Genomic DNA, 26,945 nt, shown 5'->3' on the forward strand with positions numbered 1-26,945 from the left:
TTGCACATCTGACCATTGACTTACCATCATCCAAAAAACATAATACCTTCATTACACAATCTACGCGTAATACTCCAAAGGTTACATAACGCGTGCCCGGTTTTTTGCGAAAAACTAGACATTTCTACACAAAATCCAAGAAACACTGTTTTTCTTACCATTCTCTTACTACTTGAATGTATAAATCTGAATTTGATTGATTATTTTCACCTTCAAAAACTGTTTTCAAGTTTACTTTTTACGCAAAAATTCCAGCTATTAAACGAAATTTAAAATGTTATCACCTGTGTTAATACAATGATTCTCCAAAAACACTCGAAAAATTATTACCACGTAATACTCAAAAAATTACATAACGCGTGCCGGGTTTTTTTTGCGAAAAAACAAGACATTTCTATACAAAATCCAAAAAAAATATCACCGTTTTTCTTACCATTCTCATACCATTACACTGAAACCTTACCTTTCCATATCCTAATACATTGGGAACCTATTCCCTATGTTAATACAATGATTCTCTAACCCTTATACATAGGGATATCTATACACTATCCTAATACATGGGAAATCTAAATACTTTCTTAAAACATGGTAAGATCGGGCGCTAAAAACTTTTCTGAAACTTACCATCTCAAACATTACCATCTTAATTAGGAAACCTATTCCCTATCTTAATACATAGGAATTTTATTCCCTATCTTAATACATGGCGGTCACCACCACCCCCCTCCCCCCACTTCAGCCCCAACATATACTACTTAAATGTTTAAATCTGAATTTGATTGATTATTTTCACCTTCAAAAATTGTTTTCAACTTTACTTTTTACGCAAAAGCTCCTGCTATTAAACTTAATTTAAAATGTTATCACCTGTGATACTTTTGACTTGAAGTTTTGTGACAAATTGATATGGGGTGATATGTTGCCACTTCAAACAGTTGAAAGAGGATTTTGCAATCATTCAATTTATACATTCATAAAAAAATCTTAGCATTCAAAATAATAGCGAAATAATGCGGCTTTAAGAGCAATAAAACATCCAGTCAAACATATTCATCAGTTTAACAAAAATCGAAATTCGGAATTGATATTTCATTTTAATCCTATAGAAAAAAATTTTCCGAATTTTTGGTTATTGATTCTGGTATCTTGAAATCACTTCTGGGCTCTTTTCCAGTTGCCCCTTTGAAAATACCGAGTTTTATGTTTGTTTTACGTGTTATTACGGCTAAATTCGTGATGTTACGCTGTAAAATATGAAGAACAAATCTGTTCAAAATTGCCGATTTGTTCACCACGCTAAATTTCATTGCATTATGACAACGTTAAATAGACTTTTCAAAATTGAATTTGAAGGGGGGAACTGGAAAAAAGCCCACTTCTGAAATCAATTGTTTCGAGGATGAAGTTTCGATAAAGCTCATGTTTTTTTGATGAGTGATTTTTTGTGTAAAAAGTTAATTTTTTTTTCAACAAGTTTTGTGGCAAAAGCACATGGCGTTTTTCCTTGTTCCCCACATGCCACTTTATATAAGTAAAAATTTTCTTCACATTGTTCGATTGATTGTTATAAAATTGCATGCGGCATCATTACACCAAGACAATCTTAATTGGTTTTCATGCACAACCTATTAAAACCTTTAGTTACTCAAAAAATTTGATGTTTTTATCAGGTTGGCAGGGGGAAAAGGAAAAAGAGCCAATCGAGCTTTTTTAAATATCAAAAAACGCAGTGAAAAAAGTTTCGAAGTGCAAAACCTGTCTTCGAAGCTTTACTAACAAGAAAATGTTGTTCTTGTTGTTCGTGTAAGAAAGGATAGCAAATGCGAAGTATTTCAGTTTGAAAACTGGAAAATACTTTTTAAACCTGAACTGAATTAGTATTGATTGAGGAAGTCACGTTTTTTTTTAAAACATGAAAGATAAAACCCCTGCTTACTCTGAAACGTCGATCTTTTGAAAATTCTAAACATTACTTCAACTCAAGAATTGTCCCATGGCACATTCTTTTTTTCATAAAAACATTTGATCACAATTATTTGGTTATATTGTTTTTGGTTAACGAATCTGAACATGATTAGGACGATTTTTTATACGATGAGTTTTTTGTGCAATTGGTCAAGAAATACTTTTTTGGTTGCTCCTTTTGAGCTAATAATGATTATCCCCACCTTCGAGTTTAAAATCACGGCAAATGCTGGGACTCGACAACAGGACCTATCGATTGAGAGACAGAGACATAACCGCCCCTTTACCGCTCCCCCAGAACGACTGTTAGGAGCCTAATACTGGTCATTTAAGAAACCATTTTTTAAAATTTTTGTCAGCGTGTTGGAATCTAACTAGCCTGAAAAACACAGGTTTTGTACAATTGCAATGTTCAATGTCATAAACTTTCGGTGTCGACCAAAAGTCTAATTGTTTTGCGTGTGTTTGGCAGCTGCATGAACAACTGCAGATTCAAGGCCACTTCATCTGAACTGCTCATTCTCAAGGGTCACTCAGATGACGCACTTGATGTCACAGGGGTGCAATACGTGTGGTCTATTTACCGAAGAAGGCTGGGCCAGACACCTGAAGATGTCACACCTGCTACCATCAATGAACTTGAGGGTCAGTTATTGGGGGGGGGGGGGGGGGCTCTTATAGCTACTATGGGCTCCTAACTACTATATCGCAACCATTTTAGCTAAATAATGACCACGTGGTTGGTTAGGGAATCGAACTCCTGAGGTGGGGGAGAAAGTCTGCTATATTCTCTGTGATGGAAATTTTGTGCCTGAAATCCAGCTCTGACATAGCATTTTAAGGTTTTCTTTTATTTCAGGCAATGGGTTTTCGTCCCTCGTGCTGCCCTCGGACGTGTTCGACTCCAGTGGAGAGTATGACGTCATGTTCGAAGTGTCGGTGCCTGGATTTCCTGCTCCCGCCTTCGAAGTGTACACTTTCATCTACAACCACCCACCTTACAATGGCACCTGTTTCAGCGAGCCCAAAGAAGGTAAGAGCAATTCTGAAGATACTCTAGAAATTTTGAAAAACTAAAAAAACCGGAGTTTTCTTCAATCAAACAAAAAATTTTATCAAGTTTTTGCTTTGGGGCGTTGGTTCAATTAATTCAAGTAACTCTTCAAAAAATACTTGCTAATGGTCCAAAAGGAAAGTAAAGTACTATAAGGACATATAGTACTTTACTTTTTAAACCTGAACTGAATTAGTATTGATTGAGGAAGTCACGGTTTTTTCTTAAAAACATGAAAGATAAAACCCCTGCTTACTCCGAGCTTTTGAAAATTTTAAACATTACTTTAAGTTAGAGCCTGGTTAGGTTTCAAACAAAAAGCTAAACTTCGCGTGAATCAGAGCATGGGTTACCCGCTTGCCTCGGGGCAATTTTTTATTTTGGCGAAGTTTAGCGATAAAAAATTAGTCATGGCACAAGCTCTATCTTTTGAATAAAGATAGACTCTTTTACTTGAAATGTTAAAATACAGATAAACCAACTGTGATTATTTTTCGTGAGTTCGTACAGTTGTGGAGTTCAAAATTTGACAATTCTGGATTCACCTCTGTACGGTTACGTATCAAAAACCAAGACGCGTCATAAAGAAGGCATGTCATAAGCCAATAAGAATAGAGACAAGAAAGTATTTCGTACATTTGTTTACTTATCTCGATTGTGATTGGCTTCCGACTTGTATATTTTGTGGCACGTCCACTTCTTGATTGCATGTTTTCCTGCACTACGTGAGCCCCTTTTAGATCAATTTAATTGAACTACCTAATGAGTCATCGCCAACTATGTGAGCCTGGCAAAAAATCTACCTTGGCTCACCAAAAAATCTAATCACACATTTTCCGGAATTGAAAAATGTTTTATACTACTAGTTCATACGAACAACATTTTGTAGAAATTCTCTATGAAAAACTTTTATCCCTTAATTAAAATTGTAATTTAGGCTATGTTTCAAACAAAAAGTTTGAATGACTAGCTTTTTCCATAAAAAAACTCGAAATTTGCTTAGTCGGATTTTAAGTTTCAAATTTCGTCTGAAATTACTGTGATCCAAAGTTTTCTCGCACAAGAATACCCAGAGATTAAGTGACAACAATCACACAGATAAACTGGATTTGGTGATTTGCCATGTAGAGCGATAATATCCCTTTCACGCAGAGTTACGCACAAAAAATAATATAATTTGAAAAATGGTGGAAAGATTCTGCCTTGGGAAAAACAAAAGCAAAACCACTAACGTTGGCTGTAAAAATCCACATCATGTGGTTTTTGAATAGTTTTTGCAGGAAACAGCCCGCAATTTGTTGAAGACAAAAAAGAAATGTTTCCCTGACAACGTTTGTTCGAGTCAAAAGTGAGTTTCTGATCATAATGAAGAGAAAATTTTCTCTATTTTTTTTGGTTTTTTCGGAGTGAAAAATTTAATCATACAAGCTTCAATAAACATGTCTTTGAAGCATTTTCGAAACATAGTTGTAAAAAAGCATTGCTTCCTATTTAAGTTTAAATTTGCTTTTAACCACAACAAATTTTTTAATGGCCTCAGATAGTCAAAACTGATATTAAACAACAAGCAAGACTGCTCGTATATCAGGAAGAACCCTTGAATATTCGAACTGCCTTTTAAGACCATTTCAAAATTGTTTGAGTGAGCGATGATAAAGTATTCGCCAAAAAATTGTATTTGCAAATTTTTCCTTCATTTTATCACCGCACATGCTATGTAAAGTACAAAACTATGTTTTTAGCGTCTTGTATCTTGTTAAAAAGGTTTATTGTCGCTTAAGTAGTCTCGTTTTCCTAAAATAAAGAAAAAAAGTTATGAAAAAGGTCTTAATCTTTGCAATGTGAAGAAAAAATTGACCGCTTTTGTAAATTTGAAAAATTTTAGAGCGCTATGAAAAAATGACCGCTTTTGTAAGTTTGAAAAATTTTAGAGCTGCTATGAAAAAATGACCGCTTTTGTAAGTTTGAAAAATTTTAGAGCTGCTATGAAAAAATGACCGCTTTTGTAAGTTTGAAAAATTTTAGAGCGCTATGAAAAAATGACCGCTTTTGTAAGTTTGAAAAATTTTAGAGCTGCTATGAAAAAATGACCGCTTTTGTAAGTTTGAAAAATTTTAGAGCGCTATGAAAAAATGACCGCTTTTGTAAGTTTGAAAAATTTTAGAGCTGCTATGAAAAAATGACCGCTTTTCTAAGTTTGAAAAATTTTAGAGCGCTATGAAAAAATGACCGCTTTTGTTGGACAATGAGCGATTTTGATATTGGTTGTGAAGTAAGGCGAAGCATTCGTAACAGGCGACACTTCGTAACTAGAAACAATTTGTAACAAGGCATTGGCAACTAGCATACGCTTGCTTCGCCGCTACGCTTTTATCCGGCAAGAGAGGAATACTGCGCGTGAATCAATGTTTCCCGCTTGCTCTACTGTTACGATTTGTCGTTTGTCGCTTGTTAAGAAATGTCGCCTCTCCAGGTGGAATAACATGCTTACTCCCCCCCCCCTTCCCCCTTCCCCCTACTTCAATCTCGCCACTAGTCACGCATGCAAGCATTCATACTGATAAATGGAAAGTTCGGCTCATTCTGGTTGAAATTATCGCTATACTTGAGGAACAGAACTTGGGCTCTTCCAGTTTTTTTGGATAACTATCAAAGCATGTTTCAGGTTCTGTTATGGAAGACAAATTCACGATTTACTGCCACGGTTGGCTGGACGAAACGCTACACATAGACCGCAACATTTCTATCGACTTCCCGCCGTCAGAAGGGATGTATGAACACCGGTTCGTCTAACCTCAAACTCCCCCCCTCCCTCCCTCGTCCCAACTCTCCCCTCCCCCTTCCCCCTCCCCAGTTTAGTCATCAAGTTAGGACTCACCGCTGGAGTTTTTCCAATCCATTAAACAGTGCTCTGAAATAAATTTTTGTTTTAAATCTTGTTTAAACAAAACCTCCTCTAGAACGCCGTTCCAACGGAATAATTCAAGGCAGAAACAAAACTTGCGCAACAAATCTTACGGTCTTTCGTATGTGAATGGATCAAAAAGATCTATTTTTGTATACCGTTCTCTCGGCTCGGATAATGTTGTAGCTCAAAATTTTTAGCAGATTTTTTCGAATTATTCAGTGAAAAAAAAAAAAAAAATTTTGAGTTTGCTTCATCTTCGTTCAACAACAAATGCAAACATTTACCCGAGCAATGATGCTCAATTCTGCTAAATGACCATTTTGAGATTCTTATGTTCACGCTTTTATTTGTTTTACAGGTACTTCGTGGCCGAACAGAACTTAGCCGAAGTGCCCGACAATTGTGACGATTTCTCCCTCATCGCCTACAATGCAGCTCCCACTTCGCAGCCTTTCCTGTCAGTCAATTTTTCCAAAAATAAACTCCGTCAAATTAGGGTTTTCTTTTATTTTTTTCCCAAATCTTCTGAGCCCGAAGCAGTTTTTAATTTAAAAGTTTTGAAAAATTAGGATTTTCAAATTAGGGTTTTCTTTTATTTTTATTAATCCAAATAATTCCTTTATTTGATCATTTCGAAAGTTTTGTAAAATTTTCTGAGCTCGAGGCAGTTTTTAATTTAAGTTACTCTATGAAGTTTTGAAAAATTGGTCGTTTTTTTCACTGTTTGGTAGTTACCATTTGATTTTTTGAAAATATTCAGTTTTGTTGTTTTTATTTGTTTCAGTTTGCCAGTCGGTTCCGAAAGTACAGATCACGTGGTCTCGCTGTGTACAAAAGTGCGCGACCAGTACGGCGCATCAGCTTCCGTTTTCTACGATGTGATCGTTCGTCCGGATGGAATTTCAGCAAATGATGTATTGATGAATTTGACTTCTACGAGTGGACTTTTAGCCGAAAAAGTGTCGGCTGGAAACTTCCAAGAAGTTTTTCAACTGAGTCTGGCTGCCTTGTCTGTATTGGGTGATTTGCAGGTAAAAAAATCAGTTTTTCCTTCTCACGTGAAACTTATTCACGCTTTCCAACTGTAATGAAACCTTGAAAAAATTCTGGTTGCGCGATAAAAGTGATGTTTGTATTTTCGTTGGGGCTGAAAAATTTTGAACTACTTTTCTGCACATATTAAAGATAATATTTCAAGTTCGCAGAAATTTGTTTGAAGGTGTTTTTCGACGAAATAAGTAGTTCTTTATGCGAAAGGTTTCGTTTTCTGAAGGCCAGTGAAAGTTTTTTGTCTTCAAAAATAAGATATTATGTCCACACATGTCAGAAAAGCTCAGTGAAGGTTAAGCGGAAGTATTAAAAAAGCTTTAGAAAAAACAACTGAAAAAGTTATAGAAATTACATTTGGTTTCTCTGAAGTCCAGTGAAAGTTTGGTGTTTTCATGAAAAAGATAGCGTCAAACAAGGACTGCAGGGGTCAGTGAAAAATGAGTGTTGAAAAATAAACAACACATTATCCAACAGTTTTTCGAACAAGTATCTGGAATTTCATGATTTTATTTTTCAGCCTTCTCAAAGAATGGAGGCGACTACTGCGACTATCGCTGCCTATCAGCAGATTTCTAGTTCTCTTGCTGCAACTCAAAGTGTCGAGATGATGACTCATTCTTTGAGAAAAGTCACAGACAACCCTGAGGACATATCTACAGATGCAAGGGTAATAAATAAAGGGGTTATAAATTAAAATTTATGTTCTTGCTAACATCTGCGTTTTTTAATGTTAGCGTTTTTATTGTTTTTTTTGAAAAGTCTTCAAATTGAAACACTTTTTTAAATTATTTTTTTCTCAACTTTTCTCAAAATGAGAAATTTTGAAATTCGATATTGTTGTGATTTTACATCAGGTTTTGCAATTATTGCTAAACATACTTATTTAATTAACCGGTCACTTAGTTATGACCTTCACTAGCCATTCTCTCCGGCGGAGAGAATGATCTCTTATTGTTTTAATGTTTTAACTTAACGACTAATTCATATTATTTCTTATTCTTTTTAATAGTTTTAATTTAGAATTAGCTACAACTAAGTAATATTTTATCATGGCGCAGTCATCTAACGAATCTAACGTTAGAGGAATACCTCCCTTTTGGCAAAACCATACGGTAGACCCACCCATCCCTTGGGAAGATTGGAGTGATCTGTTTCAATTAGCAATTATAGCTAAAGAAAACATAGATATAGAAAATCTACTCAATCCGTCGGAGAGACAACATCCATTACCACCAAATTTGAAAACCCACCGGACGGTGAAACAGACGCCCAAAGACGCTTGAGATTGGAGAGAAATATCCAAGAACAAAGAAGATATGACGAAGAAGAAACAGCTTCGATAAAAACCGAAACTAAGAAATTTAACGGAATGCGTATAGAAGAAGCAGACAAGAAATTACGATCAGTCTTATATCTGGCATTGGGAAATGCAATTATTGCTAAACATACTTATTTAATTAACCGGTCACTTAGTTATGACCTTCACTAGCCATTCTCTCCGGCGGAGAGAATGATCTCTTATTGTTTTAATGTTTTAACTTAACGACTAATTCATATTATTTCTTATTCTTTTTAATAGTTTTAATTTAGAATTAGCTACAACTAAGTAATATTTTATCAGATATTAATTTACAAAATGTTCATTTTTTTGTATTTAATCCACATTCCAAGCTATCTGCATTTTCTGTTAACGTTCGAAAAAAACATAATGGTTACTTTGTTTCAGAGACAGGGATCTCAAATTCTTTGCCTGACAATTGACTTCTTGGAAGAGAACTCAACACATCTTGGCTTGAACGAGCTACAACTATCTGCCAGACCAGCAATGAAAAGTATATAAGCTTCATCGGAACAAGCGCGCATTCAGGGGGTTTATTATTGCTCATTCTAGCAGTGTTTTGGTTTGGTTCAGTCGCTTTGTTTAAAAGAATAGTTTCAGAAATAAAGCAAAAAATAATGTTTTGAAAAAATAAAATGAGACTTTGTGATGATCGGAACTTCTGTGCTATTTGCAGAGCAACCAGCAATCTGTGTAATACAGATGTATTTACACTTGTATAAGGGACTAATCAGCTAACCAGTTAGTTTCAGAAATTTAAAAAATCCAAGTGTCAGATATTTGTATAAAATTAGAGCGTTAAACGCAGATAATAAACTGTGCCATTTTTGTTTTCAGCGGTGGATAGTTTGTTCCAGTCTTTCATTCTGGACGAGGACTCGGGCCAATCTTTTCAAGATCTTTACGTTAGTTCGAAATATCAGATTTTATTTATAGAAGTCATGGGTATCATTTATCAACCCACAGTTTGACTGGTTTTATTTTTCATAATCATATCAACCCAGTTGCCAAAACGAAAATTTTTGTCGGGTTGATTGAAAAATTAGAAGAATCGTTTGAAGACCTTTCGTCGACCTTTTTAATTTTCGTCGACCTTTTTCTTTAGGTCGATCAAATTGATTTGCGATATCTCCTCCCAAAGCACTAAAAGACATTATTTTTGCCAAAACTTTGCGAGTTTCCTCCTCAAAATTATCTAAAGTTGGATTTTTTGCGTTTTCTGGGAAATTTTTTTTTCAAAAATAGTAATAATTTGTTTCAAAGAGAAAATATTAGGATAATTTACAAAAGTAAACACCCAGTCCATATCATGAAAATACGCCAAAAACATATTCATTTGGCTTAAATTTTTTTTTTATTGAGATGCTTTTTTTTTCAGGATCCAGATCTGATCGAAGCTTTCGACTCACTTTTTGACTCCCTCTCAACTCTAAACGGAGACAAACTTCCCATCCAATTACCCCCTGTGACTTACAACTTCTCCCTCGTGGCAATAGCTGTGAAGCGGGTGACCAAGGGGGACTTCAGTGAGTCATCGGGGGAGGTGTTGTCGTCTATCGGAGTGCAGTCGCCGCCCGAGTTGGATTTGAGTTCGGGCGAGGGAGAAACTGTCATCGTTTCGGTTATAATAATCTCTAATTTCGAATGCAAATATCATGAAGGATGGACAATAGTTTTGCAAAGTTTCATTTTCTCGCAAGATTCATAACCTGTGTCTGGACTCAAAACTTGCAAGACATATTGGAAGAATATTTTTGGGTCTTTTTGGTTATATATCTCTCCTCAGTTAAATGAAAGAAAAAAACCGAAAATTTTATTGCAAAAGACAGAAAATTTAATTACAAATGTAGGGAGTAAGTCAAAGGCCTTTAAATTCTCACTTCAACGTAGGTCAATTTTAGCTTGCAATTTTGGTTTTCAAAGCAACGTGCTCCCTCAAAGTTTTTTGTTTGATAAGCAAGAGTTGAAACTTTTCATAGATGCTTTTTTGAAAAAATCTTTTTGATAAAAAATATTTAAACAAACTAGTGATCTTCAACTGATGCCGACTCTGCGTCTCAAGAATTCTGCTCTTCAAGTTTTCGGGGTGACCCACTCGTCGAGATGAAATTCTCTTTGGGTTACCCTTTAGACATTGATAATAGTGATAATTTGCTGTTGTAATTTAGCTGGTAAAATAAAACTCAAAGTCAAAGTTTATAACGAAACACTAGGCAATTCAAACTTTACAACAAACTCAAATTCAAGGCTAAAAATTTCAAAGCAAATACAAGCAAATAAGGCACAAACATTTTTTTAGAAAACTGACTAGAAAACCAAAATAAAGAAAACTTTTTTCAAACTTTTTTGCAGAAATCGTTCCATTTTTTTAAAAAGTTTTTGTTCTCAGAATGGAGCTACAAAACTCCAACAAATAATTTTACTTGCTTAAAATTAAGTTTTTAGTGCTTAAACTTTAAATTTCTTCTGATTAAGGATTTTTAAGTCTGCTCGCTTGCAGGGGCGGATCTAGGATTTTCTCGAGGGGGGGGGGCGGATTTTCAAAAAATTTTCCAAAATTTTGACGACCTTTTTTTTTTTTTTAGGTCGACCAAATTGATATTTCGAGCTCTCCCAAAGCATTGTTTTGCCCCTATTTTGGCGAAATTTTCTGCGCCGCAGGCAAGTTTTTGAAAAAACAGTCAAAAAAGCCGTTTTTGGGCACTTTTTGAAAAATTTTGACAAAAAATCGCGTTTTTTTTGGCGCGCGCTCCCCCTCAAAAATAGTATATATTGGCGCCAATGCGCCTTTAGAAAAATTTTAGGGTCGGTCGGCCAAAAATGGATTTCTGAAAAAGTATCAAAGGGGGGACCCTTTGGGTCGGCAGGGGGTCGAATCCCTGAGGGAGGGGGCGTCCGCCCCCCCCGCCCCCCTAAATCCACCCCTGCTCGCTTGCTTTATTTGCTCGAATTAGGCGAAAAATCAAAATTTTCAAACTTGTTTTTCTCAACACTTGGAAAATTTTTGGATGCTTTTTGAATCAAGTAAGGGCTTTAATATGGTACATGGTAAAAAGTGAAACACACCCGAATACAAGGTTCCTACCCATTTTCCATGGTTGGACCAAAAACGTATAGTTGAACGTCAATCGCTGCTACTTGGTTTGCTGGTTTGCGAACTGAATGAAACTCTGCAATGATTTACATGATGAATGCAAATCATACAAGTATTGTGCAAGAAGGAACCAAGACAAAAAATTTTCCCATTGTTTGTGAAATTCAAGTCTTCATTACTCCCAAACGAAACCTAAAAAGTTCAAAAAACCTAAACACCATAAAAAAGTGAAAAAAAGACATTGCTTTCTACTTTTTCCTCTAGCCTGTTGCTCTTGATCTTTTGAACAGACAATTCAACGCTTCACTTAAAACTATCTATCCATTTTACTAAAGAATAGACTACGGGTAGACAAATTTGAAGCATTTTAATTAACTTTTTACCCGCGGGTATGAAGCATTTTTATTAACTTTTTTTGTGATATTTTGGAGTGCAAAATTTTTTTTACAAAATGAAGTTTTCTTCTAAATCAAACGTTCTATATATACAGACTGACTACAGATTATATATGATGTTATACTTATCACATAGAAATTTTTGTGGTTATCTCTACTACTAAGTTTTGATAAAATAAAAATAAAATTTTTAATGTATCTTTCAGCTGATTTTTTTTGGCGCTGATATTTGCATTTAAACAAACATGTTTGCCTCTGAAATATTTGACTTTGATTTTAAAAAAAATTTATGTTAAAAACATTTTAAAGACAATGCTGAATAAAAAACTGTTAATGAAGGTGGCTTTTAAAGCAAATTCGTTTGAGTGCACTTCTTTTACGGTCCACGACAGCCTGTCGATTGCAAAAATTGACAGGGTTCTGAATGAAATCATGTTTTGATCTAACAAATCTTTTCAACTAAACAGTTAGGGAGTAGGAAAGTTTGCTTATAACAGAGAAAATTAGCAAAAAAAAATAATTTGAAAACTTTTTAAGAGAAAAAGTTTTCAAGATCGCAAAAAATCGCCTCAAAATAAAACATCTTAAAAAATAAAACCAGTTTTAATTCATGATCTTTACAAAACCGCAAAAATTGATATCGTTCGGTTTAACTAAACAAATGTTTTTGGCCCAATGTCTCAGTTTTGTCAGCCCAGATAATTGGTGGAAGTTGGGCATCCGATATTAAATAGCGTTCTTTTTAGTGTAGAAAAAATAAATATCAGGTTTTGTTGAATTTTTAACAATTTCCGAAAAAAACTATATAACAAAGTTATGTGAATTTTTATGTAACGCTAAGCATAAAAAGTTTTCTCTCAATGTCCTGCAATCAATGTTTTGGATCTCGAAATGTATTCGACGAACAATTTTGTTCCCAAAATATTTTCGACGAATAATCAGCTCTGCGAACAAGGTGGCAGCATATCAGTTCTTCATAGATTACTGCTGTTATAACCTATAAGACATACAAGCATACAATCTTGTATCTTTTTTCTATTTTTTGTGAATATTGGCTCACTTTCAAACAATAAACAAGGATTACAGTGGGTATCGAACCACTGACCTATAGAACAAGAGGATAAAACGATACCTTAACGATACCTTTTCACTGTCGCTTCTCACCATTGCTCTTTTTGTGTTTTAGGTGGGGAACTACCATGCTAACATATACCTTCCAGATGCGTTTTCTGCATCTCTAAATCCGCATGTGAAACGAATTGAACTCAGAGACGAAATAAATGACATCATTCCAGGTTCAGTATCAGAAGTATGCATAACTATCTGAACTATCTCATGATAGTCCCAACCTGCCAACAGGCCCTCGAAAATATAGGTTCTCCACGACACCTGCTACCCCCAAACCCCCCCCCCCCCCCTCCCGCATCCATACACACACACATATACATACACCCAGTAGCGGATTAGGGGGAAGGGGGCGGGCGATAGGCGGGGGGGATAGGGGCTGGAGGTTCACACTTGTTTTTTAGGGATTCAACCCCCTGTTGACCCAAAGGGTCCACCCTTTGTACTATTTTGAGATATCCATTTTTGGCTGACTGACCTTAAAACTTTTCTAAAGACGCCTTTGGGGGGCTTTGAGAGGGGATCGCGCGCCGAAAAAACGCATTTTTTCTGTCGAAATTTTCAAAAAAGTGCCTAAAAACGCTATTTTTGGCCTGTTTTTCAAAAATTTGCCTGCCGCGCAGAAATTTTAGTTAAAACAGGGTCTTTATAGTGGTTTAGGAGAGCTCAGAAAAATAATTTGGTCGACCTACAAAAAAAGGTCGACAAAATTTTCAAAATTTTTTTGAAAATCCGCCCCCCCCCCTCGAGAAATTCCTAGATCAGCGCCTTTTTTTGGTGATATAGAAGATTTAGTGGGGGTTGGCTAAAATGAGAAAACTTGAAAAAACTTGCAAAATATAGACGCCTGAAAACAGACAATTTGGGTCTTACGGCGCATCTAAACAATATACTTTTTTTGTGAGAGCACATATTATATTTGTAATGAAATGTTCAATATGTTTTGGAAAATTTTTCTGACGAATACTTTTACGGTTATGATTATGGTTACGATTACAAATAAACCTAGCCTAGAAAATATATGTTTTTTAAACTTTCAGTGAAAGATCTGGACAAACCATTCGCGGTTCAATTCGATACCCAATACAGTCGAAACGTTTCAAATTTGAACCCGAGTACAGATCAACCCGGCCTAGAAGGACAACAAAACTTGCCTAATTTTAATCCTGATGACAATGGATTTGACAGGAGAATAGTATCTGTGATTGACGGAGGTTCAAGTGTGTTGATATGTCTGCAAATTGACGGAGGATCGACTGACTATGAATATTTCATAAGGGTATTGCAGATTATTTATATGCGTTTGAGTTTTTTTTAATTTTTGTGAAGTGGTTTGAATAATCAAGACTGTGTTGAAAAAAAAACAGCCCTATTCGAGGAAATGTGTGATCTTGTTTTTGAAGCTTTTCTGAAGTTTTTTGAGGTCGTTCACAAAAAATCACGACTGAAAGGGCTTTAATTGAATATATCACTCGACCAAATCCGATGATTATTTGTGGTACCTGATTTTGCGTGGAATACAAAAAGAAAAAAAAATTAAAACGGCTGAATACAAATTTCAAACGGTCGGAACAAAAAAATCGAATTGCATTGCAGATTGTTTTTGCGTCTCATACTCATAAAAATTCGAAGTTAAATTCCACCACAGAGCCTCTTTTGGATCTCTTGAACTATTTCCCCCACTTTTGCAAAAGGGAAGATTCATTACTAGGTACAAAACTCACTTATGTGTAACCGTTAAATTATAGGGTGTTAAGGTTATTGGGGGTGGCAGTTCGTTACTAACTACCATAGGGGGGGGGGGGGGTTGATATATGAAGAGGATCCCATTTCCATTAATCTTTTTGAGTCTATTTCAGATGAATGAGAGAGCAAATACTACCAACTATCAACTGACAGGACTACTCTCACAGCAGATAATAGGGTCGGATGACACGCAGCCACATTGCGTCGAAGTCCCCTCGGGAATGGTTAATAGTGGGGACGAAATCCACTTTGCATATCGTCCACAAGGTTGGGCTGTTCCAGTATTCCAGTGCACCTTTTACCCAAAATCCCCCCCCCCCCCCCAGCCTTCTCACAAAATACCCCACCCACCTCTTCCCACCCTCCCATCTCGGTGACCGAACACTATTCAATTAAACTTAGTGATAAGTCATTTATAAAACTGGCAGACGAACCTAAAAGTGAATCTGAATGGTGAAAAATGGCGAGACTGCTGTAAAAACATCTGTACAAATACCGCCATGTCAATAGCAATCTCAAAGAACAGACATTATATTTTTTCTGACATACATGCTGGTTGTAACAAACTTTTTTCGTCTTAGGTTTGATTTTGATCTCAATGTTCCAATTGACTAATCAATGACCTAATATTCATTTTTTATGAATCAAGTTTTAAGTAGTTTTACTTTAAATGTACAACAACTGAAACTAGGGGGTTTTAAACATGTGGAGGCCAACTCAGTGTTCATAGAATTTAAACAGATTATTATTTGTTCTAATTTCTACTTCAGATCCTGACGCAGCAGCTCTTACAATATCTGTGGGTAGCTTTTCCCGCTCCTGTAGATGGTGGAACGAAAATTCTACCAAATGGGTCACGGACGGGTGCAAGGTAAAAAGTTAGACCAGATAAGGATCTAGCATTTTCTCAAGGGGGGGGGGCGGATTGTCAAAATTGTCTTGACTTTTTTTAAGGGTCGACCATAGCGATTTTCCGATCTCCTAGATCACTGCAATGACCCTATTTTGACCACAATTTTATCCGCCTTCCTAAATCGGCCCCTGAATTTAACAGTCGATGCAGTTAGACACCTGCGTAGCAGACAGTCTAAAAATAGGATAGTAACAGCGACCTACAGAAAAATGCAGGCAAAAAGTATTAAAATGTCATATACTTAGGTTAGGACGGTTTATCTATAAAGGAAAGGACCAACATACGAGCTGTTTCTATACAAAATTTGAACTTATTTTTTTTGGACATCAGTTGATTCTCAGATCTGAAATTCGTTAGATATGAAATTTGGATCTAAAACAGAAACTCTCAGACATAAAATAAGATCTGAAAAACCATTTGTTAAAATATAATATATGCATGTGGAAAAAATTATTGAGTTTTCACTTTCTGCTGTTTCCGCCACGCCATATGCAGTTATATTCAGGTTAATTAGCGGGAAAAAAGTTCATAACACAAAAACATTTTTAAACTAATTTTCTTGTTCAACTGTTTTAAAAAATTTCAAAATCTAATCGAAAACCGATCAAGTTTTAATTTTCATACGCGACTTATGCGTTTCCAATGATTATCTCTCCGCACCGAAGTTTTTCCGATTATTATCTATAATCTGGCGATTTTGTGGTCGAACCAAAAATTATTCTTTTAATAATCAACTATCTGGTGATTTTGTGGTCGCAGAGTAAAAAATAATCGATTATATGGAGAAAACAATCCAAAAAAAAGCTTAATTTTTATGTCGATTATATTGGAAATATAATAGATTATAATAGATTATAATTTAAACAAAGTTGATATAAAAATTCGATCAAAAAACACAAAAATGTGCGACGTCAACTTTTTCAAATTCTTAGTTGCCTGAGCATGAAAATATAAGATTTTTAGCAACAAAAAAAAAGCTTTTAAGTAATTTTCGAACTGAATTTCAAGTTTTGTTACGTGTCTTGTTCTTACATCATTCTGTGCATTTCGAGACCTCACTCTATCCCATCAGAACTCGAAATAATGAATTTGATTTGAATGGGCGGGATGAGCGGCAGGCATGAAAAATGACTTAACTCAACAAAAAAGACTTCGTAAACTTGTTTAATTTGCATTGTATTGCAAATTTCTGGAATCGTTACAATTGTTTTTGCCCAAGATCTGATTTACAATAATGATTTACTATGATTTCATTGCATATTTTCGAGCTCAAATCTGGTTTATATTGACAATATTCTTGAATTTTTACATATGTTTTTGCACCAAATCTGATTTACAATGATGGTATTTTTGTTGCATATTTTTTTGTGCCGAAAATCTTGTTTATATTAATGATTTTCATGATTTGTGTCGTTTGGTTTGAATTCAATTTTTGCTTTGAGTTTTCAATTAGCATGCTTTTAAGAAGAGAAAAATCAATTTTTCTGACAATATAATCAAATTTTTTGACAAAATAATCGGTTTTATTGCAATTCTATGGCGATAGCAATAGTTTTTGTTGCGGTTTTATGGCAAAAACAATAGATTTTATTGCTGTTTTTTAAAAACAAAAGATTTGATTGCAATTTTATGGCATAAGCAATCGATTTTATTGCGATTTCATGGCGATTTCAGGGCAAAAAAATAAGTTTTATTGAGATTATGTGGAGATAAAAATACATTTTAGTGGAATTACAAGGCAATATATTCTTGATGAAAATAATCTATTTTCTTTCAATTTTAATAGAAAATGTTGCTTAAATTGGTTACACATAATCGATTATAATGGCAATAATTTCGGCAACATTTTCTCAATATAATCTATTTTTATCCGAGAAACTTCGGTGCGGGTCATGCTTTGAAATTTGAGTTCGAGCAGTCTCCAAACTGAATTCTGAGCATCTAGCGGAACAAAAATTAGCAAAAATTGTCTCTGCTCATTGATTTTTTCAGGTCTGAAAAAAAACAAAAAAAAACACAAAATTTCAGATCTGAAATGACCATTTTGAAATTTTTTGAGCGTTACTTGAACATTTTACAACCTTTTTTAGATCTGAAAAAAATTAATTCAGATCCTAATTTACTGGGTACGGGGAAGAGCCACTGTTCTGACCCCTGGTTAAGATTTACATACATTTTTTGGCTATTTTTCTGGGCTGAATATTGTTGTCTCGCCCTCGAACAACAAGCAAAGATCCAAGTGGGCCTCAAACATCCGATCTTTCGATTGTGTTGCGGAGATTGTGTAACCACTTTATCATCGCTCACATAAGTTGTTATAATATTTTTTTCCCGAAAATATTTTGAAGTAACATTCACACTTAGACAGTTCTGTCATTGTGAATTATTTTCAAGCATCAGTATAAATTCTCTCAAGTTGTTAAGGATGATGATTGGCTGCCGTACCAAAACTTCGAACGTAAGAGATTTACCTACCTAAAAAAAGAAAATCTACTAAATCATTTTTTGCATGTACCAGTTTGACCTCCATACACCGACAATGCTATAGTCATACAGTTCAATACAATTTGTCTATGAAAAAACGTCTCTCATACTTTGCCATGCCATACTGAACTTAAAAAAAAACAATTTCTTTCAAGAAACTCAATTTCTTTTTTTTTCCAAATTTTTGGTCGAAAAGAGTAAAAAATTCAAAAAAAACTTTTATCGTCTTTGCTTTCTTGCATTCAGCAGAAATTTATTTAAAAAACGACAAGGAAATTAAGATCAGCGAAAAAACTCTACAACAGAACTATGCTTATTGCCAATTTCAAAAAATTGAATGACTACGTGAAATTACTGCTTCAGTGCTGGTTTTACTCCATGACTTGATATCTTGCTGTATTTCTTGTAGTTTTCTAATGTCGTTGTAACTGATGATTGTTAACCATTTAGAGATACTGTGGATTGAAACAAACAAAAACGTTATTAGGGTTTAAAGCAAGCAAAAAAGAAACAGCTGAATATACAATTCTGAAAAACAGCCACGTGAACCCAGAGAAGACCACACTTAATATAAAGTCACTCTTGTTTCCCAGCCATTTTTTTGAGTGAACAACTTCGAGAGTGGAAAAAAAAACAAGACTAATCGAGTGTTCCTTAATTTCACTTCGTGAAGTGGTTGAAACAAAATTAAGAAAAAAAATGTCCAAAATGATGTTTTTCCAAGAATCCAAAATGATGTTTTTTTTTCAGGTGTCCCAAAGTAGCACCCTTGTGAACACAATCTGTGAATGTACCCACTTGACCTCGTTCACGACTGAGTTCGTGGTGGCCCCCAATGTGCCCGACTTCACAGTCTGGAGTGACCCGGCTGATATGTTGAGCAACCCAGCTGTCGTCTCCTTCTGTCTGGGAGTAATGGGACTGTATGTGTTGCTGGCTCTCTGGGCCAGACGCATGGATAACAACGACTTATACAAGGTAGCGAAAATTGAGGCAAAAGCAAAACAAATTAATTTTTGAATCTCAAACTTATTTCGACAACAATTTTTTTAGCAATGAAAACTTTTAAATCGCCTATTTCATAAAATTGCAGAACTTTTTACATCACAAAGCTGAAGAGTGTTTTACTTGTCATATATAGATTTCTGTATCATGAAGAAATGCGAAATTTTCAAAATGAAAAGCATTACATTACGAAGAAAGATGTAGAGCTAAGATAATTATAATATATGAAACAAAACGACTATAAATGGACGCCAGTTAATGTGCAGTTTCCGAATATTACAATTAATAACGATTTTAAACCAAAAGTAAACTTATGACTTTCTTTTGCAAAATTCTGAAAACCGGTGTTTTAATAACAGTTTTATACCAGATTTGTACCAGATTTAACTTAATCTGAATTTATTTAACTTTTTAAATTGAATTTCCATGACTTTTTTCTCCTTCTTTCGATTTAGTGGGACATGCTGCCGCTAGTCGGGAATGAAGAGGTCCCCCATCCAGGGTACAAGTACGAGATCACAGTCTACACGGGACTGAGGAGGGCTGCCGGCACCTACTCCAGGGCATTCTTCATACTCGGAGGCGAGAAAAACACCAGTGCCGTTCGGGAGTTGGACGACGGAGAGCGAAACGTATGTCGAGAGAGAAAATAAACAGGCCAAAGTATAAACCAATCAAAAATAAGCGGCGTATATATGGTAGCCGGAACGTTACGTCATATGAATACATTTGCATGACTTTCGTAACTATTACATAATTGCCGTTACATAACCATTACATACATTTTACCAGTTTTCGGCTGGTTGATACTTCGTCTGCTTTATACTTCAGCTGGTTTATATACCACCGTATGTCGATGAAGTATTTTTTTGGGTCATCGAAACTCAGATTATAGATTTATCTCGGATACCAAATCGGATTTTGATAAAATGTTACTTTGTTGTAGCTAATTCTAAGTTAAAACTATTAAAAAGAATAAGAATTAAGATGAATTAGTCGGTAAGTTAAAACATTAAAACAGTGAGAGATCATTCTCTCCGCCGGAGAGAATGGCTAATGAAGGTCATAACTAAGTGACCAGTTAATTAAATAAGTATGTTTAGCAATAATTGCAAAACCTGATGTAAAATCACAACATTCCCTTAAGCAGGAAAAAATTTAAATTGCAATATAGTAATGCACAATAACTAACTATGACTGACTCCTTTCTCCCCCTTTAAGGACGAGGAAAGAAAATTAAAGCGCCTTAAGATGAGGTACTAACACTAAGTAAGCTCCACTAGTGTTAAATGACAGCAACAAAGGTTATCCAGATTCCGATGGATAAGGGTTATGTTAAGATGAGATAAAGGCATCACGTTTTGGCACAACGCTGAATTTAGGACCACGTTTTATGAGTGAGGTCATGGTTTATAATGCGCGAGTGAAGAGGATATGATTTAAAGAAATTATGGGAGCAACAGATGATAATTTCTTTTGTAGGGTGAAATTTATCCGAAGGATAAAGTTGTCGAATTTAGCAAACACATTTTGGTAACTGGAAAATTAGCACCGGTTTACAAGGTAAAATGCGTAGATAGCACATAATTTTAATGGAGTTGGTCTTGGTTTGTAAAACACAAACTGGAGTGAAGGCGAATTAAAGAATTTAGGAAAACACGTGAAGATGTCTTCTTTTTACTACATGAAATTTTATCCGCAGGGTTAAGTTCTTAAGTTTAGTGAACGGCCGTTAATATCTGAATGTTAGCACCGGTTTACTCAGTAATGTGTGTTATTTGGTAAGCCAGAATATCAGATTAAAGTATATCTAAGTGGTTATAAAGTTTTATAGTCTTTTAAAAAGTTTTCGAGTTCAGTGTTGAAAAGTTCACTATCAAGATCGGAGTGGTCGCCGAAATTTGCTATTTCCATTCTCAGTGATTCATCGGTTGATGAGTTTGACATTTGATCTGATGAAGATGATGAATCTGAATCTAGAACAATTAACTCCGCCGGATTCGTCTTGTTGATTGTCTCATGTGGTTCCTCAATCTCTAACACAATAGGCTCGGCCGCCGAACCAGAGGCTTCTTGGACACTCTCTACGGCATCAATAAAGTAACGTTGACCATAAAATTTTGGTGGGCCGACATTTCTACTAGAGCGACGGATAGTAGCAGGAATTTTACCGGGTATTATGGCAGGACTGTTGGATATAGTGCACTCATCCGTTGAGTCACTTATCTCATACACCGGAAAGTCTGTGTTTGAGTCGGTCTCCGTTGGATTATGCTCAACTTGTAAGTCATTTTGTCCAATGGTGTCGTTTTCCCCTCCCTGATTTGCGGTTCTCTGATCCGCCGAGTTAGATGTTCGGCTGGCTGGCACTATACTTATTGGGCACTCATATGATTGATCCATGGGTTGTTCACTGATTGGGAAACTGTCGTTTTCTAAAATCTCAAATTTTATTTCAGGATTGGTTATAGTAGAATTAAAATTATTTCCGATTGAGATGTGAGGTGTAAGTGAATCCGAAATAAAGCGCTCTCTGGCTACGTCTCTACAAGGAAAACCGCCCGCTATCCATTCCCATTCACTAGTATCCGAAATATCCGAAGGAATTAGCATAGATTCATCCGAAGCGAGGTAACCTGGATGAGTTGGTGACTTCTTTGAGCGTCGTGTCTGTCTTCTTGTCGGGATGGATGATGATCCAGAAATGCGTGTCCTAGTTAGGTTATCGGATGATGTCGGGTCTAATTGTCTGGTCCTTCTTTTTGTTGACTTCTTGGGTTTTGGTTTTCTTTTTGAGCCTTCCAGTTTCTGACCTACTTCAACATTAGGGTTAGAAAAGTACGGGAATGAAATGTTTCCTCTAAAAGGTCTGATTTTATTTGAGGTAGAGATAGGAATCGCAATGTCGGATTTTCGTATTATTTTTCCGTCGGATAACTTAACTGTCGAAGTCGAAGAATTTATAATTCTTTTGTTTAGTTCTTTATAAAAACAGTCTCGGTTGATATTACCATTAGTTTTCCGAAGGATTTTACCTTTAAAAGGGCTTTCGATTGGTATTCTGTTTTGAGTCATTTTCGAGGATGAAGCATAGTCTGTATCGTAGCCTTTTTCAGTCGGATTTTGGTTCTTCTTCGCAATCAAATCGTCCTTGTATCCGTCCTCTATTCTATCATCCGCGTTCCAATCCTTAGCTCGATCCTTAGACAATATTGATTTCCCTTTGTCTAAAATTCCAAAGGAAGGTTTACCCGAAGCTAATTGTTTCCAAATAGTATTTGGTTTTCTGTTATAGTGGATCTCGAAAGGTGAGCATTTAATTTTTGATTGGAAAGTAGAACGTAGGTTCCAAATGATTTTTGAAACGGCATTTTGCAGTGTGGTTTTATGATGTTCTTTTGAGATAGCCAGTAGTTTGACTTTTACAGTGTGTACAAGTTTTTCGACTAATCCGTTGGAACGGTGATCGCCTACTGTACAAAAGATTATTTTGATGTTGTTAGAATCGCAGAATGATTTGAAGTCTTGACTTGTAAAGCAAGTAGCATGATCCACCCTTATAGAATAAGGTATCCCGTGTAAGAATATGTAGTCTTGTAAAAATTCTATAACTGTCTTTGAAGAGGTAGATGATGTAATTTTTGCCGACGGAAATTTAGAAAATCTGTCAATACAAAGTAAAATGTATTTATTTGACCCCCAATAAGAATCCAAAGGACCCGCGAAATCTAAATTAAGTTCTTCATTTGGTTCTGATAATGGAGGAAGTTCACTAATTTGTGAATTAGGAATAACAGATTTTATATTCTTACCCGCCGATGTACACTCTGAGCAATTAATTCCATGAAAGTAGATTTGTCTGTTAATGTGGGGCCACCAAATGTATTGGGCCAAATATTTCATTCCGAATTGACCTGGATGTGTTTTGTGAAAATGGTTCGTGAAAATGGGTAATTTTCATTTGATTTTTGATTTTTCCAATCCGAAGGAATAAATTTTTAAATGACTTTGATATATTAAGGATTTCCCTATCTTGGTTTGTTTGGGAAATGGAATTTATTGACTTACACTGCTTGTTGGTCTGGAAATGTGGAAAATGTTTCTGAGAGACTTCTATTCCCACTTTTGGAAGGTTGTCGTTTCCTAAGATATTCCTTTCATGTCCTTCGGTTAGGAAGAATTGACAGTCGTTGTCTGACCAACCATTTGAGAATATCGGAATCTTCACCTTTCCAGTGATGTTTATGGCATTATCCGTGAATCCACAGTAAAGGTCTCTAGTTGTCTTATCCACCGGATAAATTTTCAAGTAGGGATCGCGTAATTTCAATTCGTGAAGTACGTTTTTCTTAAGAAAGCTCACCGGGCTAGCTGAATCCACTTGAATGTTTAAAATTACTTGGTTTTCTTTTCCGAGTCCGATGTTTAATAATTTCTTCAGTTCCTTTCCGTCGTTATCAAAAATTGTAGTTACATTTAGTACAGAGTAATCGTCGTTTTCACTTTGTCCAGATTCCGACCATGCGTTTATGACGCCGCAACATTCTCTATCCGTGTGGTCGTTATTTACATCCGGAAAATCCGACGGATTAAAATCTGTATTATCTACAATTTGAGTATTTACAATGTTTACATTTTTACGTCGAGATCTACAAAGTCTGGTGAAATGACCTTTGAATTTACAAGAAGTACAAGTCGTGTCCTTTGCTGGGCAAACTGCTAAGTGTCCTTTTGAGAATGAACCGCCACACTTCATACAGCTGTTACTTCTTTCGATGTTGAGAGTTGGTTCTCTTTTGACGTTAAAATGGTTGTTTGGTTTATATACAGATGATCCGTTGGATTTAAAATTATTAGTTAACTTCAAGTGATTCAGAATTCCTTTTTCATCGATGAGTGCTACGTTTAGTGCTTCGCGTGGAGGGAGGGTTTCTGTTAATAATTTCCTTTGGATGTCGTAGTTTTTCATATTATTTATGAAAATATCTCTTATCCACTCTTCTTCTCCTGCGGATATGTCGCACTTTTTCGCCATTTCAGCTAAGGCACCCCAAAATTGTTCGAGGGATTCTCTGTCGCGTTGTTTTCTATTTAACAGTTTATGTCGTTCAAATGTGACATTTGATTTTCTTACGAAAGCAATCGCTAAGAACTCCCAGAATTCTTTAAAGGAAATTTGTAAGACTTTCACCTTGGTAAATTTCTGTCCGAAGATCCTTTGTCCTTCATTTCCCAATGCCAGATATAAGACCGAACGTAATTTCTTGTCTGCTTCTTCTATTCGCATTCCGTTAAATTTCTTAGTTTCGGTTTTTATCGAAGCTGTTTCTTCTTCGTCATATCGTCTTTGTTCTTGGGTATTTCTCTCCAATCTCAAGCGTCTTTGGGCGTCTGTTTCACCGTCCGGTGGGTTTTCCAAATTTGGTGGTAGTGGATGTTGTCTCTCCGACGGATTGAGTAGATTTTCTATATCTATGTTTTCTTTAGCAATTATAGCTAATTGAAACAGATCACTCCAATCTTCCCAAGGAATGGGTGGGTCTACCGTATGGTTTTGCCAAAAGGGAGGTATTCCTCTCACGTTGGATTCGTTAGATGACTGCGCCATGATAAAATGTTACTTTGTTGTAGCTAATTCTAAGTTAAAACTATTAAAAAGAATTAGTCGGTAAGTTAAAACATTAAAACAGTGAGAGATCATTCTCTCCGCCGGAGAGAATGGCTAATGAAGGTCATAACTAAGTGACCAGTTAATTAAATAAGTATGTTTAGCAATAATTGCAAAACCTGATGTAAAATCACAACAGATTTTAAAAAAAAATTGTTATCAAAATTATGACTAGATCTGCTTTGATTCTGTTGATCAGTAGAAGAGCTGATAAAAGTTACGAGAAAACTTCTGTTTTGGAGTATCAAGCAAAAGCCAAAGTCATGAACATAACATCGATGATATCTCTCTATTATATCTGAATAAATAGATAAATAGTAAAAAGCATCAAACTAACTTTTTTCCCATCTCAGATTCTGCAGCGAGCGAGTATGGATCGGTTCCTGATGAAGACGGATTCCCATTTGGGGCCTCTGACCTACTTGCGTCTCTGGCACGACAACTCGGGGGAGGGGGCAGGGGCTTCGTGGTTCCTGGACAAGGTCACTGTCAAGGACATGAAAACAGACAGAGTGTAAGAAGCAAGAACATTGGTACTAGTTCAGAAGTATTGTCTTCTATGACTGATTTTAGTATGGGTACTTTTAGTATGGATCGTTTTCGTATGGGTAATTTTAGTATGGATCAATTTAGTTTGGATCAATTTAGTATGGATCATTTTAGTAATGGTAGTTCGACGGGACCATAATTCTAAACGTGGTTTTTAACGGGACCATACTTCTCAACGAGTAGCTGAATCTTTTTAAAGATTATGACGAAAAAACTTGCAAACATTTTCTGCAAAAAGTACCTGCAAAAAGTATCTAGTTAAATCAAATCATTCCCTTTCAATATTTTATATTCGCAACAGTTATAAAAGCTTTTGTCAAACGGAGTTTCTTGATTAGATCATGTTCATTACTTTAAACAAAAATAATAGGGGGAATTTTAAACTTGAAAATAGGCAAACTTTCAAAGATTTTCGAAACTACTGCGGTTTTGAGTTAGGTCAAACAGAATTTTCTTCAAAAATTTTGAAAAATGTCGGTTTCAACCTAAACCTTTTGCACGAAACTTGGTATAATTTTGTTTTTGCGCTTCTAAAATCTTACCAGAGGAGAATTAAGGGAGAGAGAGGAATGCCCCTTATCTCAAAGATTAGACCCCGTAGCCACCAACAGGGTCCCCCTTTTGGTACTAGTTTATGAAAGCCATTTTCCCGCCGTCGGACTCTTGATTGAAATTTTTCTTGTGGTATACTAACTGCTTTTTTTTTTGGGGGGGGGGGGGGCAAAAAAACGCACTTTTTTGTCAAAAACTTCCAAAAATTGCCCAAACACGATTTGTTTGCCTGTTTTTATTTCAAAAATTTGCTGGTGGTGCAGAAACTTAAGTCAAAATAACGTCTCTATTGTGTTTTGATAGAGCTTAGAAAGTCAGTTAGGTCGATCTATGAAAAAATTCAAAAAGTTTTTCGAAAGTTTTCTGAAAATCCCCCTTTCTCCCTGTAGAAAATCATCCTTCATCCGCGCCTGATTTCTACCACGCTTAATAGGAAACAAACTTCTAACTGATATTAAAATATCAATTATTTCTGATCGTTTTTTCGTTTGTTTCAGATACACTTTCCTGTGTAATAACTGGCTGGCGATTGACGAGGCAGATGGCAAACTGGAACGACTCATGTGTCCTGCCACTGCCGAAGATCTGATCAGTCCTAGGAATGTATTCGAAGAAAAGGCAATTAATTGTTCAAAAATTTGATTTCTTTCAGTTAGAGAATGGATTTAATGAAGATTATTCTAATGAAAAATAACATTTCATACAAAATAATAAAAGCAGAAAAAAGCTAGTTTTTGGGATTTGTGTTTTTAGTATATAAATTTCTTGTTTTCGAAAAGTGTTCGAAAATGTATTCGATAATATAATAACATCTGCGGTGTTGAAATATTTATCCAGGCCAGCACTGGTATAACGGACGGACACATGTGGCTGTCAGTGGCAGTGAGACCCCAGCAGAGCTCCTTCTCCAGGGTCCAGAGACTCACCTGTTGTCTCAGCTGGCTCGCACTCACCATGGTCGCATCTGCCATGTGGTCTGCATCTCTAGTCAAATTCATACGCCAAAACCAACGTTTTTTTTCCAAAAGCAGATTTTGTTTTCCGAAACCAGATCATTTTTTAAACATAACCAGATTTTTTATTTACAAAATCAGA

General features: G+C 35.7%; 1 protein-coding gene across 1 annotated transcript in view; it reads left to right on the forward strand.

Moving 5' to 3' along the window:
• Positions 1-26,945, forward strand: part of LOC134853432 (polycystin-1-like protein 2) — a 67,279-nt gene that overhangs the window by 21,638 nt on the left and 18,696 nt on the right. Inside the window, exons 5-22 of the mRNA XM_063869430.1 lie at positions 2,441-2,613; positions 2,828-3,001; positions 5,688-5,805; positions 6,289-6,387; positions 6,715-6,961; positions 7,498-7,647; positions 8,707-8,812; positions 9,157-9,224; positions 9,698-9,940; positions 12,995-13,103; positions 13,974-14,212; positions 14,793-14,946; positions 15,450-15,550; positions 18,827-19,054; positions 19,537-19,713; positions 25,103-25,263; positions 26,348-26,468; positions 26,688-26,824. Coding sequence (XP_063725500.1) covers positions 2,441-2,613; positions 2,828-3,001; positions 5,688-5,805; positions 6,289-6,387; positions 6,715-6,961; positions 7,498-7,647; positions 8,707-8,812; positions 9,157-9,224; positions 9,698-9,940; positions 12,995-13,103; positions 13,974-14,212; positions 14,793-14,946; positions 15,450-15,550; positions 18,827-19,054; positions 19,537-19,713; positions 25,103-25,263; positions 26,348-26,468; positions 26,688-26,824 — 2,805 coding nt within the window. The remainder of the gene's footprint in view (positions 1-2,440; positions 2,614-2,827; positions 3,002-5,687; positions 5,806-6,288; positions 6,388-6,714; positions 6,962-7,497; positions 7,648-8,706; positions 8,813-9,156; positions 9,225-9,697; positions 9,941-12,994; positions 13,104-13,973; positions 14,213-14,792; positions 14,947-15,449; positions 15,551-18,826; positions 19,055-19,536; positions 19,714-25,102; positions 25,264-26,347; positions 26,469-26,687; positions 26,825-26,945) is intronic.

This window comes from Symsagittifera roscoffensis, chromosome 8, assembly GCF_963678635.1.
Source record: "Symsagittifera roscoffensis chromosome 8, txSymRosc1.1, whole genome shotgun sequence".
NCBI lineage: Eukaryota > Metazoa > Xenacoelomorpha > Acoela > Convolutidae > Symsagittifera > Symsagittifera roscoffensis.